Source organism: Carassius auratus, chromosome 20, assembly GCF_003368295.1.
Source record: "Carassius auratus strain Wakin chromosome 20, ASM336829v1, whole genome shotgun sequence".
NCBI classification, from domain to species: Eukaryota; Metazoa; Chordata; class Actinopteri; order Cypriniformes; family Cyprinidae; genus Carassius; species Carassius auratus.
In genome coordinates, this window is record NC_039262.1 from 204,682 (window position 1) to 220,121 (window position 15,440).

Consider the following 15,440-nt stretch of genomic DNA (forward strand, 5'->3'; position numbering starts at 1 on the left):
CAGCTGCCGGTTGGCACTTGCCCGTTGAGAGCAGTGGCTAATGGTACAGACCTGGAGTATGCGTGCTGTGTTATTTAGCCAGTGTGAAGGCATTGCTAGTCCTTGTCAGATGGGTTTACTGAATCAAAACAGAAAAGAGATAAGACAGCAGCAGAAGCTCACTAGAGCAAAACCCTTTCAAAAGGTACTATGTACTTTAGGTGCTATTATGCACATTTAAGATACTATTTACAAAAGTGTATCTTTTGAAAAATCTTCATACCATTGACAGCTTTTGTACCATTTTATCTGACAATGTAGATACATGCAATATTGATTTTTATGTATGCAATATGTAATAATATAATATATAGCTAATAATATTTTTATTAACTTTATAATTTTATATGATTTTATACATTAACATGAAAAATTAACAAAACATTTTCAGCATTTATTAATCTTGATTGTTGTTCATTGATAAAATTATTGTTTATTTTTAGTTCATAATGTAGCAATTTTTATGTGTACAACATTTTTTAAGAAATATATATAATATTTTTCTTAATTTATGATAAATTGCAATACATTAACATGAAAAATAAACAAATAATTTATAATATTTTTTTCAACATATATTAATTTGATGTTCATTGATACTATTGTTTATTTTTAGTTCATAATGTAGTAATGTTAATACTGTGTGTACATTTTTTAAGAAATATACGTATTTGTAGGAATTAACATTTAAAAGAATAATAAATGTTTTTGTTAGGTAAAGTACTTAATTGCACTCAATTCATTTTTATTATTATTTTTTTTTTATTTTTATTAATGCCAGTTGTGAACTCATTATCAGCTGTAATGATTCACTGATTCAGTGGATCTGATTAAGAACAATAACTTGCTTTATGAATCTTTTTGACTGACTCTTTAACTGGTTGGATAAAAGTGTTTTTTTTGTGGCATTGTGGCATGCTGTGTTCATTGTTACATGCAGGAAACACGTATGAGAATATATAAAGTATATAGCTCAAAAAAACCTTTTTATGAATAGATTTTAAATTATTCAAACAAGGTTTTATTTTTGTGTCATATAGTCACAATTTGGCCCACAACCTGTGCATCTATAAAAGAAACATCTAATGTATTATTTACAGAAGGGTCCACACATCAGAAAAGACCACTATAATTAATCTGGCTTTACTATGTTAACTTCTACCAGCTTCACCAAATAATTTTTTTCTAACTATAATAAATCAGCCTGGGCAAGCATGCTGGTCGTGTCAGCAGGTCTCAGTTTTTTTTTACATTTTAAGTGTTTTCTTCAAATTCCATGACATTGTAGCAACCTCGATTTTCTGCACAGGATGAAATTTTTCATCTGGTGAAAGCAGGCATATTTTGCCCACATGCCTTCCAGTTGAACCAGTATTAATTTGTATTCACTGGCGGAGCTCCCTGTGGCCCCTCAGGGCACCTGATGGATGGATGGATGTACAGGGTTTGCTAGGACTTTATAAAAAGACACCGAGACAGAGAGAGAGATGATATGTCTGTACCTAGCTCCTGTCTCCTGCAGCTGCACCTAACAGGTGCGTAACTGCTTCTTGCCAGATGGTCAGCAAAATGTGGTAGTTGGCAGGTTCCTTCACACAATCAACCCTCCCTCTCACAAAGGCACTGAGACGGAGAGAAAGGGTTAGAGAATGGGAAAGGTTGGTGACAGAAAAAGTTGCTAAGTGCTATTGCAAGCCAAACTCTTTTTTTTTTTTCAAAACCTTTTACTTGTTTTAAAACTAGGTGCAGAAACTGTGCCTTTTCAGTGTGTAATTCTGCACTAAAGCATGTCAGGTGTCACAATGTTGAGCTCACTTTCCCCACAAAGATGGGAAAGGCAGAGGAGTCTAGAACATTAAGCCATGAGGCAGTGTGTTACAGGGATCATTGGGAGTGTGTGCTTGGCCTCAGGCATTAGGAGTGCAGGGTACTCATCCTTCTCATAATCCTCTTAATGGACTGCTTTCAACATCTGGAATGAGAAGTGAACATCTGCCCTTCCCTCTCAACTTAGAAAATACCCATTACTCCCTTTTTCTGGGTCTCTCACTAAATGAATGCTGTACTGATTCACAAAGCATCTACTATGGGCCTGGAAGAGAACACCAGGATATTAAATATCACAGAATAATATACCCAAACGTTAAAGTTATTAATTATTATACTAATGTTTAAAAGTTTATGTAAGTTCATTTTCTTCACCAATGCTGCTTTTATCAAAAATACAAAAAAAATTATATTATGAAATAGTTTTACAATGTAAAGCAATTGCTTTCTATTTACATATATTTTAAATGGTAATTTATTCCTGTGATGGCAAAGCAGAATTTTCAGCAGCCATTACTCCAGTCTTCAGTGCCACATGATCCTTCAGAAATCATTCTCATATGATGATTTGGTGCTGCAGAAATATTTCTTATCAATGTTGTAAACAGTTGTGCTGTATTTTTGTAGAAACCATGACAATTTTTTTAGGAAATAGAAAGTTCACAAGAACAGCATTCATTTTAAATAGAATAATTTTAAACATTACTCAGTAAATGCTTTTACTGTCATATTTGAGTAATTTAATGCATGCTTGTTGAATAAAAGTATTCTTTTCTTTTGAACTTTATTTAAGGCTACACCAAAATTACTGATCTCAACCTGTTAAATGTGCTCAAATATGGTATATGTCACTGTATATTGATCATAAATGGCCTTCTGTCATCAGGTGCTGACTGAAGAGGGCTTTGGAGCCATCACCACAGAAATAGCAATGACTAAGGAATTTTACTATGCAGAAGACTATCACCAGCAATACCTCAGCAAGAACCCCAATGGCTACTGTGGACTGGGCGGCACCGGGGTCTCCTGCTCAATAGAACTGAAGAGTAAAAATTAACAGTGCTTCTCCTGTCTTGTGACTGAACTAATTTAAAGTGCTGCTTGAAAGTTTATGAACCATTTAGAATTTTCTATATTTCCGCATAAATATGACTCAAAACATAATCAAAATTTCAGTCAAGTCCTGAATGTAGACAAAGAGAACTCAAAGAAACAACTGAGACATTTATTTACTGAGAAAAATGATCCAGTGTTACATATCTGTGAGTGTCAAAAGTATGTGAATCTTTGCTTTCAGTATCTGGTCTGACCCACTTTTGCAACAATAACTGCAGGTAATGTTTCTTGTACCTGCTGATCAGTCCTGCACAACATATTGAAGGACTTTTAGCTCGTTCCTCAGTACAGAACCACTTCAACTCTGTGATGTTGGTGGTTTTCCTCATATGAACTGTTTGCTTCCGTTCCTTCCACAAAATTTCAATTTGATTAAGGTTCGGATTTTGACTCCAAAAACATTAACTTTGTTCTTTATTTAATTTTTTGGTAGAACAACTTGTGTGCTTGGGGTCGTTGTCTTGCTGCATGACCCACTTTCTCTTGAGATTCAGTTCTTGGGACAGATGTCCTGACATTTTCCTTCAGAATTTGCTGGTATAATTCAGAAATCATTGTTCCATCAATAATAACAAGCCATCCTGGACCAGATGCAGGCCCAAACCTTGATACTACCACCACCATGTTTCACAGATGGGATAAGGTTCTTATGCTGTTTTCTTTCTCTAAACATAATGCTGCTTATTTAAACCAAAATTTTATATTTTGGTCTAATCCATCCACAAAACGTTGTTCAGTGTTCTCCTGATGATGGGCTCATAAACATTAACAATAGCCAATGTGAGTAAGGCCTTTTAGTTGCTAAGAAGTTAGCCTGCAGTTCTTTGAAACCTAGTGGACTTTTACACGTCTAGCTTTTAGGGTGATCTTTATTGGTGGACCACTCCTGGGAAAGGTAACAGTGGTCTTGAATTTCCTCCATTTATACAAAATCTGTCCGTCTGAGGATTGGTGGAGTCCAAACTCTTCAGAAATAGTTTTGAAACCTTTTCTAGCCTGATGAACGACACCAACTGTTTTTCTGAGGTCCTCAGCTCAGAGATCCCATTTGTTTGTGTCATGATACACTTCCACAAACATGATAAAACTTGATAGATCCCAGCCAGGGCACACACTGACACCTGATAGTCATCTTACTGATTGAAAACACCTCTGAACAGATGGACTCTAATTTCACCATCAAATTAACAGCTAATCCTAGAGATTCACATACGTTTACTGCTAACAGATATTAATTATTGGATAATTTTCCTAAATAAATAAATTACAAAGTATATATTTTCGTCTCATTTGTTTGTGTTCTCTTTGTCAACTGTCATGACTTGCCTGTATATCTGATGACTTTTGAGGTTATATTTAAGCAGAAATATAGACAATTCTAGAAGGTTCACAAATTCTCAAGCATCAGTGTATATTAACTTGCCTTAACTAAAGCATTCACCACTGCTATACCCAGGCCTACATGATATTACTGTTGGATATAAATAAAAAACTTATAATACAACTGCTTTATCATTCTTTGTGTATGTAATTTTTGTGATCGTTGCGTTTGATAAAGAAAACCAACGGACATTTTCTGTGTAATGCAATGACATGCATACACTTTAAGTGTGGATTAAGTTTCCATATACGGTATTTTTTTTAGGTCCCTGTGTACTTGGTTTAAATAAAAGGTAATCACATTCTTGTCTATGGCAGGCAAGATTGTGGGTTCATGTTTGTGTGCTTGTTCTAGATCCATCTGTCTATTCGATTCGCATACATATCTATTCATCCTTCCATCTGTCCACTACCTATGTGTTTCCTTCCATCCCAGCCATGCAAACAAGCACTCTCGTCCCTTTCTAAAAGTGTCAGCGCATATTTCATCTCCTCAATTAAAGACTTGACTGCAGTCCCACACAAACAAACACAGCCTCTTGCATTCACACTTTGCATTCCCATTGTTGATGGCACAAACAATTATGCATGAAAACAAGCTTTCCTAATGCAAAAAAAAAAAAAAAAAAAAAAAAAAAAAAAAAATCTAACTAATGTTAAAGCAGTAGTTCACCCAAAAATGAAAATCTGCTGGTAACTTACTCACCCTCAAGGACATCCAAGATATAATTAATTACTTTTTCAGCAGAACATTAAATATGAGATTAAAGATTTATAGCTGGATCCATGGTGATCCTTTGATTCAAGTAAATCTACTATGGGAATAATAATAATAATAATAAAAGTTACTTAGATTTTTAGGCACAGATCCAGTAATACATTTAATGAAAATATAAAAGCAATGCAGCTTACATGTAAAATTAGAGCAACCAAAATGTGTTATTCAAACTAGAGTGAATGTGATATTCTTAGTGAAAGTCAACGACACAAATTCTTCTGTGTTTACAGCAAAAATAGATATTTGGAAAAGCGATCTGTGTTTATGGAGGGTCTCTGGTGGGGCTGTGGGCATGTGTGGTTTTGGCTAATCCTCTGAGCAGGTTGCTACCGCTCCATGCACCTATTCCTGTGCCACACTCGGAGAGGCCCTCTCTGGGCAAGGCTGGCACTGGTGCTCAGGAACCTGGCCTGGCACAGCTTCTAACAGTCTGCTTTCTGCAATGCAGTGAAACAAGGACACTCTCTGACGCACGCACTTTGGCCCAGGAACCTGGGCATGGACACACACACACACAGTCACACACACACTCTGTTTACTTAGACTAGTCAAGTTAATGGCTTCAGGTCACAAAAGTTTTTTTCTCACTTTATACTATACAATGCCTGATGAAGGTCATGTGACCTAAAGGTATAAAATTTTCATCCTCTTTTTTAAGACTATTTGCTTCTATTATTCATATGCTCCTACTTAGGTGATTTATCAGGAGTTGTTGTGGCTTTTATATTTTCACTTTTAAAAAGGCAAGCGTTCTTGCTTACATAACGCATCGTAGTTATTGCAGCCTAGTCTCAAAGCTATAGAAATAAATGTGGAATTTAGCTGAAAATTGGTTTTTAAATGTTCATTTCACAGTATGTTTCCTCTTAGGGTTGAGTAGTTAGCAGTAACGGGTATAAGACTGCCATCTTCTGGTGGATAGTGAAACTGCATCTAAAGGCAGCCATTATAAAATAGTTCAAATTGCATAAAATGGATAGCAAATGGAGATTTGCCTTCTGTTAAAAGTTAACTTTTAGCGCTTCTAAAATTATATTGTTCTCGCCGTTGAAATAAACATCACTGGATATCCTTAACATTAAATTGTCACATTGGGGTTTATGGATGTTTTCTAATAAAAAAGAGTGCAAGTTTTAGTTATTTTGTAAGATGGTGATTATTGGTAGTGGCCACCTAATTAAAATTAGCGATATTGCGTAGCTTGTCAATGATCTATTGCTCTGTCTAAATGCCACTCCAATTATAAGCAGGTGATGGCGATTTAGCGGTAGGCTAATCACGAAACAGATTTACTGACTGTGCATGATATCATTAGATATATCAATATATCGCCCAGCCCTAATTAAAATACTTTATAATGTTATTATCATTGTCATGTTATCGTGTCTGTTGATCCGTGTGACCTACAGTGTCAGGAAATGAGAAATTGATCAAATTAATGTACTTAAAAAAAAAATTTAATTGCAAAGTTTAGCCCATAGATTCAATGCCACTCCATCAGGGGGCAGACTATTACTTTGATTAGTGATGGACCCTAAGTCGGACTCATATCCTTGAATCGAATCTGTTGTTTTCAGAACCGATTCAAAAACTATACTGTGTAATTTTATCATCACGTGGTTCAAATGTCACGGCATGGCATTTCATAGTCAATTCCAGTAAAATCCAATTTGACACTTCTGTTTTCTTACATTGTTTCGATGAAGTTGTTTAATCAGGGATGTTCAGTAATGAACATTGTGTTTACTTTCTAGGTTAATATAACGTTAACGTTACCAGGTCAATGTGACTCGTGACCTTTTACCCGTAAAATAAATAGGCCTATACTAAATATCATTAGCCTACTAGTGAAATATATATCGGCGAGGACAATAAAACACAATGTTTCGCCATGTTTAGACTATATGGGTATTAGAGATAAATAGCTGTATATTTTATTTTAGCCTATGCTTGTGTCCCTCATAACATAATTATTCAACATTTATTTTGATCTACGTTATCTATTGTCATCAGACCACACCAGAGGTTTAAAACCAAACTTTTTTTTTAATACTAACAAAGAATCATCTCAACTACTCGTACATGGCTACCATGAATATTTGTACAAAAATGCAGTAAAAATATTATTGATTAATATATACAGATATGTCTCCTTAGTGTCGGCAGGCAGGACACACATGTAGATGACAAGATCACCAATGGTCTTGCACGAGTATACACAATACAGATATTGTTTCCCAACATCAGTGACACTAACTTCAGACCAAAGACTTTAAGAACAGAGATAATATCATGTCTTCAGGAGTACATGAGAAATAAAAGGAAATACAGTTACTGAATGATACTGTGTACAGTCATGTGAATAAGAAAGTGCAATACAGAACAATACAAAAATCTTAAATTACATGACGGTAAGGAAGGCTGGCAGCGTGTGAGACTGCAAAAGATTTTTGTTGTCATGAGGAAAGAATATGGGAAGAGCTGATTGGCCAAGCAGGCAATAGTGAATTGGAAGGGAAAGTCCAAGGCAGTGGACTGTTGGTTGGTATCGGTTTTGATATATTGCTCTCGTCCCATTTGTTTACACATTTATCCTATTGACATGTAATGAACGTGCCTCTTTTTTTCAGAGAAGCGGACCAGAGTGTGCACTTCTAACTAAATCAAATAAGGCTCGAAGCTGTGGTAGCATAAAATATCATCTTTGTGTCACAATGCAGACGGTGATGCCCAAAGAGCAGTAAGTACCCTGTTTCCAGAACCAGTCACTGCTTCACGGGGATGGGGCGTATTATTTCTACATTCTTTCAGGCTAATGGACGCAGACAGATGAGTTGGAAACCAACAGCATTTAGACCAATGAACAGTCCAATTCAACAGAGATTTGAGGAAAAACTGTTGTGGCTACCGCCCTTAACACTGAACAACAGATGTTTAAGCCTGATAACCTCCTTAAATTTACAAACATACTTATATAATAATACTTCAACATAGGGCGTCAGTCAAGTATCACAGTGTTGATGGACTGAACATAAATTATATATTTTGGAAGAAATAATATAACCATTATACCATAACTAACTAATGCATTCTTGTAGTGCATTTACCAACTACTTGGGTATAGTGCCTTTGTGACTCATATCTATGGATATGGTTTGTGCATGCCTTCATTTGATAAACTTTGGATATATAAAGAGGTTTATTTTTTTCATTTTTTTTTAGCCAAATAGTCCATAAATGAGTTAGGCACATCAAAAAGATTCTGATCAAATAAGAAAGGTCGACATAACCCTTGTAACATTTGCTTTTTGTTACCCACTGTGTAATAGCACTTGGAAGATCTGTCTCAGTAGCATCCTATCAATTTTCTTTGTCATGATTGGAAATGAACTTGTGTGCGAATGAAGTCTCACAGACAAAGAGGAGCGCTATGGATTTGGGACAACTACATTAAATTCTAGAAACGAGTAACCATGCATAATACGGATTTCATTAAATGACATCTGATTACCCATTAATGTCATTAATCTGTATTGGGACCTTACAGAAAAAAAAAAAGGTTTAAAGTTTTAGTCTCAAAGGGAACAAGCACGACAAAAAATATTCACATTGAGGAAGCAACTCATATAGGTTCCATTGAAAGGTGCGATCAAAATGTCAGCTTATCATTTGGAAATGCATCGTTTTTCTGTAAGAACACTGTTGGCGAGACACATAGACAATTATACAAAGCGGGAAATAATAATGTAGAGTTTGCTACCAGAACATGCACTGGCCTGAAGAGAACGATTCTTGCTGTCTGAATTTTTTGCTATGTAAAAGTGAACCGTTTTTGCCATTCTAGGGTTATTTGACAGAAAATTGTTAGGCAAGACATATTTCTAGGGGTGGCACATGCAGCGCTGGTGTTTAGCCACATTTAGTGGCTAGCATGCCCTTATGAAGAACGTAATATTATTAATGGCTTGCTGGGTACAAATGGTACATAGTTGTGGTGCAAGAGCAGCCAGTAGGCACATCTGACACTATCATGTGCCACGGCCCAGGAGCCAATCAGAAATGTAGGTAATAGCAGGGACGGATACATGCTGCCTCTAACTGGTGATCAGATGACATTACAACAGAGTCAGATTGGGAAACAGTTACAGAGAGCGGCCATATTTAACACAGAGTATTGCAACATAAAAAAAAACAAATTGTGTGACAGCACATTGAGTATTGTATACAAGTGTGTGCTGAACGAGAAACACAGATCAGAGCTCCTCAGACCCTGCTTGTGTGTTTAATAAGGTTCTGAAGGAGGGTGGCAGTGGTCCTGTGAAGGACACGGTGGAGGGGATAAATCCTCCTGACTCTGTGCGGAGCTGTAGAGTTCAGTGTGAGACTGGCAGGTCTGGGCGTCGGGTCTGGATGATTTTTGGTTTAGGGTTGTTCTTTGGATCCTCCTCCTCATCTGTGTCGCTGTCACAGACGTGGACCACCACACTGGGTGTAGACTCTGTGCCTGCATGTAGCTCAAACTTCTCACCTGTATGTGTAGAAGAGAAGAATCTGTCAGGTGTGGAGTTTCTCGTTAGTATATTGAATAGGGGTAATATTTGAACAGAGATTTTGCTGCAGATATAAAATAAAGCAAAACTGTGAATATTACACTGATTTGCAGTTATTGGATTTGTTACTTGGCCATTGTCTCACAGTTGTTTGTTTTATATTTTCAGTTTTGGTAAATTTGATTCATTTCCTCTAATCAGTTCTAACTGTCAAAGTTCCACTGAATTAAATCAATACTGATTTGTTCATGAATACTTTTTTATACATTAAAATTATTTTAGTAAGTTGGTAAGATTTTTGAAAGAAGTCTCTTATGTTCTCTTATGTTATGTTCAAGGCTGTATTCATTTGATCAGAAATACAGTAACAACAGTAAAATATTGTGAAATATTATTAGCATGTAAAATGAATTCTTTCTTTTTAATTATATCTTTAAATGTAATTTATTCTTGTCATATTCTTGTCAAAATGTTTGGGGATTCTTTGATGAATAGAAAATGCATTTGCAGAAAGTGCATTAATAGAAGCAGTATTTGAAATATAAATCTTCAAAAACTTTTTGAACGGTAGGGAAGGTACCGTATCCTACTTATCCTACGAAGAAAATATGATTATTAAATTTCCCATGAAATTATTTAAAAATACTGTCAATTTCTCCTGCAATACTAACAGTCAGGCCTAGAGGGCACTCTCTCTCCAGAACTCAGTGAGAGAAGAGTGAGGATATTTTGGGCTGGCTATAATTGCGGTTTTGCCAGAGAAAAACCTGCAATGATCCATAGCATTAGAAGCATTAAACTTAAACACAGAATCCATTAGGGAATGGCGCTCTACTGTATAGCCAGTGCTGAAAATCCTTATAACACTAGCAAAATGGAAATCTAGAAATCCACAGAGCCTGTCAGTCATAGTGGTCTGGAGGGGTTTCCACACTTCAGGTAATTAAAACTAGAACTTCACACATTCACAAGAGATAAGCTGCTTTTCTGAATCTCTCCGTCCCTGTTGCATGATGGCCGGAAGAGAGTAAATATTTGAAATGTGCTGGACGAATACACTGTGTGTATGTTTGCAGGATGGAACAGAGCAGGAAGCGGAATCAAAGTTTACCATTGTGCCGCATGAGTGTGCAGTGCATTGTGGTCACCCAGAGGATCCAGCACACTGTAAAGACCCTCTTATCTAGCTAATTTTTTCTTTCTGGGAGTCTCTGGCTTATGCTGTATTTTTTTTCCCCTGGCCTAGTCCAAATTATTTTATCCTATGTGCTCATATTTTCTCACTTAAAAGCAAACACGTGCATCCAAACTTTTTATCTTCACTCTGTTTTGACCTAATTCCTCTATCATTTACGCATCTTATGTTTTATTCATGCAAAACAAACTCATTCAAACAATTCCTCAGCCATGTTCCTACAAATTCACAGTCTCTCGCATTCCTCTTCTCCTGCATAGCCTCCTGAGGGCTCAGCCTCTCTCTGAAACCTGGGCATGACGTCAATGCTGCATACTGACGTCAGGGGTCAGACAGCAGGAGAGAGAAAGTGCAAGCAATCAAGCTCATTATGAAACCTTAAACTCTTCCTAGACCATAAGAAATCTCACGAGAGGATAAAAACATAAGGTTGTGGAGCGTACGTGGTAATGTTACATAGCCCTCCTTAATAAAGCAGCAAGAGCGAGTCTTTATTAAAACAGCAGTGATCTCATTGGCATGCAGAGCACATCTCTCCAGCTCTCCTCCAATTCCAAGGTGCCGGTCTTCCAGAGCCGTGCGTGTGTGCATGACAGCTGTGCACCACCGAAGACCCACCAGCTGAGAAAGAGAGAGGTGGTGAGCAAGTGTGGCCATCGAAAGGCCAGATGGATTTCTTTCGGTTAGTGTAGGTTCAATGGGCCAGCACAGGGAAACTGTGGGTTATTTTTAGAGCATTCTTTCGAAAGAGGGGCAATACACTTCACTTCCCTTCATCCTTTTACAGTTCTCCATTTCAAAAACACAAATGACAATTTCTGTATTCCTTAGCAACCATCCCAAAAATAAACCCCCTCTTCTGATTGAAATTTATTAACCCTTTATGGCAAGAATGCCATACAAGCTGGCGCGTACAAGGGAAGAGATCCAATCTGATAAGCCCAGCTGCAGACTGAATAGCAGCCAGTGAATGGATAATGACTCACACAAATTGCAGTGTATTTGGTGTCAGCCATCTGCCACCATGATTGAAAATACCCTCAAATAAATAGTAAAAAGTGAGGATATATGCTGTAAAGTATTTTGATTGCTGACATTATGCATGTTTCAAACCTCTGTAGTGGCACTATTAACCATACAGAGAGGCTGGATTTCCACTCATTTTAATGAGGACTGTTGGTAAAAGTGCAAAAATTTTACATTTAGCTATTCAAAGAGGCAGTACCATGCAATCGCTAACATGAACAACAGTTTTTAGTCAGCATTTATTAAAGGGAACGTCAGATGCAAAATAAAATTTATATGGTGTGTGAACATAAATGTGTATTGGCAGTATGTGTATACAACCACCCTATAATTATAAAAATCCATTCTGTGGTTTATTTAACATCCCCATAACTCAAACTTTTTCTCAGATCAAGCCGTTCACAGATTATTGGCAAAGTGATGTTGTTTTTTGCCAGGCCCCTCCCATGATTGTTGATTGACACTGGCGTTTTAAACACGAGTTGTGAACAGTCCACCATTGTTTCAATACTGGAGCAGGTGTAGGCAACAATGTCTCTTAAGCGATTGAGATGTTTTGTTGTTGGATGTAATAATTAGCAGTCGTCATTTTTACTCCTGACATCTGAGCTGCCGAAGACCCAGCTGATCACTTTTGTTTTCTAAAGTGAATGCACCCCCGGATCTAGTATACCTTTTTTATTTTTTATTTTTTTTTATGAATCTTTGCAAAATTCCTTTCCTAATAATGCACTATTTAAATGTAGCTAAAGTTTACAGTCTTGTGAGAATAGCTTGTCACCTGGAAGAGAGGGGCGGGGTGAGCAGAGGTCATTAGCATTTAAAGGTACATGCACTGAAATGGGTCGTTGTGAACAGAGCTGTTTTTGACAGGGTAAAAAGGGTGTTGTTTTACACTACCACTGAGAAATTTTGTGAGAAAGTATGTTATAGATTTTTCATGAAGACCCTAAAAAGTATGGAGCCAGAAGAGTCTCAATAAAGATAAATGCACACACTACAGTCACATATGCACACACAGGATTCATAGATGCACACACATGATTCATAAATACACACACAGGATACACAAATGCACACAAAATTCACAAATGCACACACAAAATTTAAAAAGCACAGAAGATTCACAAATGCATACAAAATTCAGAAATGCACACAAAAATCTGAAATACACACACAATTCAGAAATGCAAACAACCTTTACAAATGCACTCAAGATTCACAAATGCACAGGACAAGATTCACAAATGCACAGGACAAGATTCAGAAATGCACAGGACAAGATTCAGAAATGCACAGGACAAGATTCAGAAATGTATTTCTGATGCACACACACATATATCTTGATTCACAAACTGCTTGCGGTCTGTGAACTTCACTGCATTTGTGTGTGAATTTTGAGACTCCCCTGACTTGGCTGGACACACAAATGCTTTCTTTTAAACAGGGAATGATCAGCAACCAATCAGATATCTGCCTTCTTTTAGCCAATCACAAGAATGCACCCCATGTGGGGGGATTGTTTACTTATAAGCCAATCACATGAACCACACAGCAATTGTATTAAATTGTATGAAAATACAGATGTTTAGATTACAATTCAGGTTTATTTTTTATTATTTTTTACAAAATATAAATTAAAAAATGTCTCAATACATATAGCCCAGTGACTGCAGAAAAAAAAAGTTAACCATGGATTCATAAATTTGCAATAGGCAATTATTTCATTTTATTGAAATATTTTAATGAAAGTAAAAAAAAAAAAAAAAGTTTAAACCTTTTTGAATATTTAAATATATCTAAATATTCTTTTGGATGCAATATAGAAGTCACTTTAATTATAATATTCAGTCCCTACATGAAGAGAGAGTCAGTGGTCCGCTGCGAGAGGAAAGTGGCTCTCTGGCTGCGAAAAGTGGGTCTGCGGCTGTCGTTCGCTTAGGAAAGTGAGTTGATCGCTGCGTGAGGAAAGTGAATCGTTCGCTCAACTTCGCTGCTTGAGGAATCGTTCGCTGAGGAAAGGGAGTCGCTCGCTGGGTGAGGAAAGTGAGTCGTTCGCTGCGTGACTCCTGAGGAAAGTGAATCGTTTGCTGAGGAAAGTGAGTCGCTCGCTGGGTGAGGAAAGTGAGTCGTTCGCTGCGTGACTCCTGAGGAAAGTGAATCGTTCGCTGAGGAAAGTGAGTCGTTCGCTGCGTGACTCGTGAGGAAAGTGAGTCGCTCGCTGGGTGAGGAAAGTGAGTCGTTCGCTGCATGACTCGTGAGGAAAGTGAGTCGCTCGCTGGGTGAGGAAAGTGAGTCGTTCGCTGCATGACTCGTGAGGTAAGTGAGTCGTTCGCTGCGCAAAGTGGGTCGCTGGCTGCGCAAAGTGAGTCGCCGGCTGTGTGAGGTAAGTGAGTCGTTCGCTGAGGAAAGTGAGTCGTTCGCTGCGTGAGGAAAGTGAGTTGTTCGCTGATTGGCTTATAAGTAAACAATCCCCCACGTGGGGTGCATTCTTGTGATTGGCTAAAACAAGGGAGATATCTGATTGGTTGCAGATCATTCCCTGTTTAAAAAAAGGCATTTGTGTGTCGAGCCAAGTCAAGGGAGTCTCAAAATTCACACACAAATGCAGTGAAGTTCACAGACCACAAGCAGTTTGTGAATCAAGATATATGTGTGTGTGCATCAGAAATACATTTCTGAATCTTGTCCTGTGCATTTGTGAATCTTGAGTGCATTTGTAAATGTTGTTTGCATTTCTGAATTGTGTGTGTATTTCTGAATTTTGTGTGCATTTCTGAATTTTGTATGCATTTGTGAATCTTCTGTGCTTTTTAAATTTTTGGTTTGCATGTATGGATCCTGTGTGTGCATATGTGAATGTAGTGTGTGCATTTATCTTTATTGAGATTCTTCTGGCTCCATAAAAAAGTCATACTGACTTGAGGGAAATTGGCATCTGATGTCCCCTTTAATGTTACTTTCAACATATTAAGTGATTTGCACCATTTAATAATTATGAACAAACATGAATTAACAGTGAACATTAGATGTTGTAGCTGGAAATCTCTTTTCCATTTATCTGATGAAAAATATTGTAAAACTGTTATATTGTAAATTATCAATTTTAAATATCTTATATATATATATATATATATATATATATATATATATATATATATATATATATATATATATATTTTTTTTTTTTTTTTGTTCTTTTTTTTATGGAATTAATTCCTGTGAAAACTTGAAGAAGAATTTTGTGGAAAATGTGATGCATTTCTTTATTTCTTTTTTTTTTTGCTGTCACTTTTTATCAAATCAGTGCATTGTAATTGTGCATTGTAAATTTATTGTAATTGTGCAATCAGTGTTTTCCCGACATAACTTTCATGTGCTTCCAGAGTAACCAGTCACATGGCATTAATGGCACAGGTGATTGTCTCAAAAAATGTTCATCAGAACTAAAACATATTTTTGGGGTCAAGTATTTTTAGATGACAGTGGGACACCTGACCCATGTTTTTTTTTTTTTTTTTTTTTTTTT

At 36.7% G+C, this 15,440-nt stretch overlaps 2 protein-coding genes across 5 annotated transcripts in view; one reads left to right on the top strand and one right to left on the bottom strand.

Annotated features, from left to right (window-relative positions):
• Positions 1-4,484, top strand: part of LOC113120434 (mitochondrial peptide methionine sulfoxide reductase-like) — a 68,421-nt gene extending 63,937 nt beyond the window's left edge. For all 3 annotated transcript variants that reach the window (XM_026290236.1, XM_026290240.1, XM_026290238.1), the window contains exon 6: positions 2,753-4,484. In XM_026290236.1, the coding sequence (XP_026146021.1) occupies positions 2,753-2,923 (171 nt within the window). In that variant the 3' untranslated portion in view covers positions 2,924-4,484. The remainder of the gene's footprint in view (positions 1-2,752) is intronic.
• A 2,666-nt stretch (positions 4,485-7,150) lies between these two features.
• The window catches only part of LOC113120435 (calcipressin-2-like), a 61,915-nt gene continuing 53,625 nt past the window's right edge, over positions 7,151-15,440 (bottom strand). Inside the window, exon 5 of one of the 2 annotated variants that reach the window (XM_026290241.1) lies at positions 7,151-9,668. In XM_026290241.1, coding sequence (XP_026146026.1) covers positions 9,514-9,668 — 155 coding nt within the window. In that variant the 3' untranslated portion in view covers positions 7,151-9,513. The remainder of the gene's footprint in view (positions 9,669-15,440) is intronic. The other variant, XM_026290242.1, reaches the window with a different exon arrangement.